Source organism: Pinus tabuliformis, chromosome J, assembly GCF_031772625.1.
Source record: "Pinus tabuliformis cultivar Carrire ecotype Pingquan chromosome J, CPIR1, whole genome shotgun sequence".
NCBI classification, from domain to species: domain Eukaryota; kingdom Viridiplantae; phylum Streptophyta; class Pinopsida; order Pinales; family Pinaceae; genus Pinus; species Pinus tabuliformis.
In genome coordinates this window covers 1,568,958,236-1,568,961,375 of record NC_142295.1, presented here as the reverse complement: position 1 = coordinate 1,568,961,375, position 3,140 = coordinate 1,568,958,236, and the positions used below count along the sequence as shown (strand labels likewise).

General features: G+C 39.7%; 1 protein-coding gene across 1 annotated transcript; it reads left to right on the top strand.

Moving 5' to 3' along the window:
• The first annotated feature begins 895 nt into the window (after positions 1-895).
• LOC149233482 (uncharacterized) lies at positions 896-2,075 on the top strand. Its single transcript, XM_089376750.1, has one exon. It carries the CDS (start codon positions 1,479-1,481, stop codon positions 2,058-2,060), a length of 582 nt encoding a protein of 193 aa, XP_089232876.1. The 5' UTR covers positions 896-1,478; the 3' UTR covers positions 2,061-2,075.
• Positions 2,076-3,140: the final 1,065 nt, after the last annotated feature.

Sequence of the window (3,140 nt, the reverse complement as noted above, 5' to 3'; positions counted from 1 at the left end):
GACCCTTGATGAGAGAGTGACACATGGGTAGGTGAATAATCAAACTATTGAATTATAAAAAAAAATATAATTATGCATGACATGCCAAGTGTCATCTAGGAGGACTCTTATAAAAGAAGGGGCAAGCCATAGGAGAGGGGACTTTTTGGGAACCCTATTGTTGGATGGATGAGATGATGTCAGAGCAGTGATTACGAAGCTATAGTGAGTTTGGTGAGGTAGAGGATTTTAGAGAGGGGACTCTTGAGCCAAGGTGTGCTCTCCTCTACTAGCTAGTGCTTTCCTCCATTGTACAACCCCATTGCAGCTCGAGGGTCCGCGGGGAAGAAGAGTACCCAAGGAGTAGGCTGGGAGGTGAACGGTGGGTCTTCACATTCGGATCAAGTGCGTCATCATTCACTCGCGGAGGTGACCGACTACAAGGGAATACTAGTAACAGCAGAGCAAGCAGAGTCTCGCCTTTTGGTGAACAGTACACATGTATTTCATTACTATTGATCTTAGTTAAACATATGTAAATGTTATGATATGTTTTCCTGAAATGAGTGTCAGGAATGTGTGTGCTAAATAAATTTGAAATTTCAATGCGTTTCTTTTCTGGTTGTATTTGCTGTTAAAAAAAAAGAAAAAAAGTAAATAGTCTGAAAGTGGTCCTTACACTTTAGTCTGAAAGTGGTCCTTACACTTGGTATCAGAGCTATGTTGAACCCTTGAGGCCTATGGGCCCATGCATGTATGGCTAGTTTTGTTAAATAATATGATGAAAATCTCTAACTAATGTGACGAACTCCGACCTCCTCCTTCGTTTATCCCTTGCAATTTCGTCTAGCGGGTAATTTTAAATAATCTCTGCTCACAAATTCGTCAATTTTAGCTGTGATTGAATTTCAAAAAAAAAAAAAAAACCGAAAATTTCACGACTTAACCCAACCTGCGTAACACCATTGACGACTTGACTGGTATTGAATTTCTTTCTCATCCCCTGCACTCTTTTATCCTTACCTGATTGGATCCAGGGAATTCTGATCCAAAACGTCATACGAATTGAACATGGATCGGACAAGTTATTGAAACTATTATCATAATAAGGGCAGGGAAGGCTTTTGAGCCAAAGCAAAGCCCCGCCAATATGCAGAAGCTGTTTTACTTTGCATAAACAATAACTGTGAGGCACAAGATTAAATATAGCCTATTCTAATTAAAATCAGGCAAATACCTGAGTGGCTCGTTGAACAGAAACCATGGAATTAAACGCAATGCGAAGCCATTCAGCGCCGCTTGTAAAACTCTGCTGCTTCCGTGGTGCCCAAATCGCTGTAATTCAATAACTGACAGTACCAGCTCATAAATGGCGCTCAGACGCGCACACCCAGACAAAATGTTTATCAGGGATTAGCAGGATCTCTTCATCCGATGGACACAGAGGATGATAACTCGACACATTTTGTTTTAGGTGGTTTGGGGTTTAGGTTTTGGTAATGGTAATGATGAGACTCCTGCCTCCAATAAACCTCGTGAGAGCGAAAGGATTGCCCATTTTGCAGCAACTGCACTTGGAGGAGAGATTGCTTCGCACCACTTCGCACAACTGGTGTATTATCAACGATGGCACCGATGCTCCTACCATCGTCATGGGCATTTCAGGGCAACCAGAGAAGCTGATTGAAGTGCACCATGTCTTACGTGATCGGATTCCCTTGATTAAGCGGTTCAGTGGTGGAGGCACAGTCATAGTTGATAGCGACACAGTTTTTGTGACTTTGATCTGCAATCGAGGTTCCATTCCGAATCTGCAGCTCTTTCCTCGACCCATTATGTCATGGACAGAGCAACTTTATGCTCCTGTTTTTAAAGGAGTCGCAGATTTCCACTTACTAGAGCATGACTATGTTCTTGGGGATCGTAAATTTGGTGGCAATGCACAATCTATAACAAAAGATCGATGGCTTCATCATACGTCATTTTTGTGGGATTACAAAGTTGAAAACATGGCCTACCTGAAACTTCCATCTCGTGCTCCAAAATATCGCTTGGTGAGTATTCATATCATTCAATCTTAAGCATTGGCTGACTGTCATGTGCACTTACAAGAATAATCTAAAGTTGACATTAATATTAAATATTGGTACAAGAATGTCTTCACAAAGGAACAATCTGCTTCTTATTATAGGAGATTATCAATCTTCTCCAACATCAAAATGCCTTGATTACGAAACAAAGAATTCCAGCACGGCTATTGTCCCTAACCTCCTAGCCTTAAATGATTTAATACCAATAACTCCTTTGCTATACCTCCTATTGCAGCCGTAAATGAAATTAACTAGAAGCAATTTACTCTTTTGTGCTGGGCCACCTGCAAATAGCCGCCTGCAGAGGGTATAGAAAAACAATCGAAATATAATGATTTATAGAAGGGTGTTAAGATACCTGTGAAAGATATTTTAGTGTTGGATCTTAGTTAACTAAGATATTGGTCATTATAGCTGATCAATAATATGAAATGCAATTTTCATTTTCTTTTGCAAAGGACACATCTCCATTGGTACTACTTGAAAAGCATCTCAATTGGTGATTTTGCACATGGTGTGGTTAAGAATATATTGAAAGTTCAGAGCATACATTAAGCAATTTCGTATGCAAACCCTCAAAAACTTTCACTCTTGGACATACATGAACTTTCTGGTTGGAGTTGTTTCTGATGACAAATTGCTAGATCTGTTGGAGCTGGCCTTATCATCTGACACAGCCAGAACAGTAAAAAGGACTAGGGAGTTGATGGATTCTGGTATTGAACCAATGACATTAATGTCTCAGCTAGCAACTCTCATCATGGATATTCTTGCTGGTAGCTACAAGCTTGCAGATGCTAAGCACAAGGGAACCTTCTTCCGCAGGCATGCTTGTAAGTGCATTAATTTGTATGGATAGTTTGATCGAGATTGAAGATGTTGTTTTCTTGCCTGTGGAGCCGTGCTTTTCATAATACAACTATTGTGCTTATATTCTTTGCATGTACTAATATCTTCTATTTCAAAAATGAATATACTTTGACAGAAGTAAATAAAATTGAATCTGCCTTTTATTCTATTACCAAATTGTTATCATTGATGCACATGCTCATACTTACTAAAGTACTTTGA

Excerpts from the sequence above, each read along its gene's own strand:
- LOC149233482 (XM_089376750.1), top strand. The coding sequence starts at position 1,479 with ATGGTAATGATGAGACTCCTGCCTCCAATAAACCTCGTGAGAGCGAAA.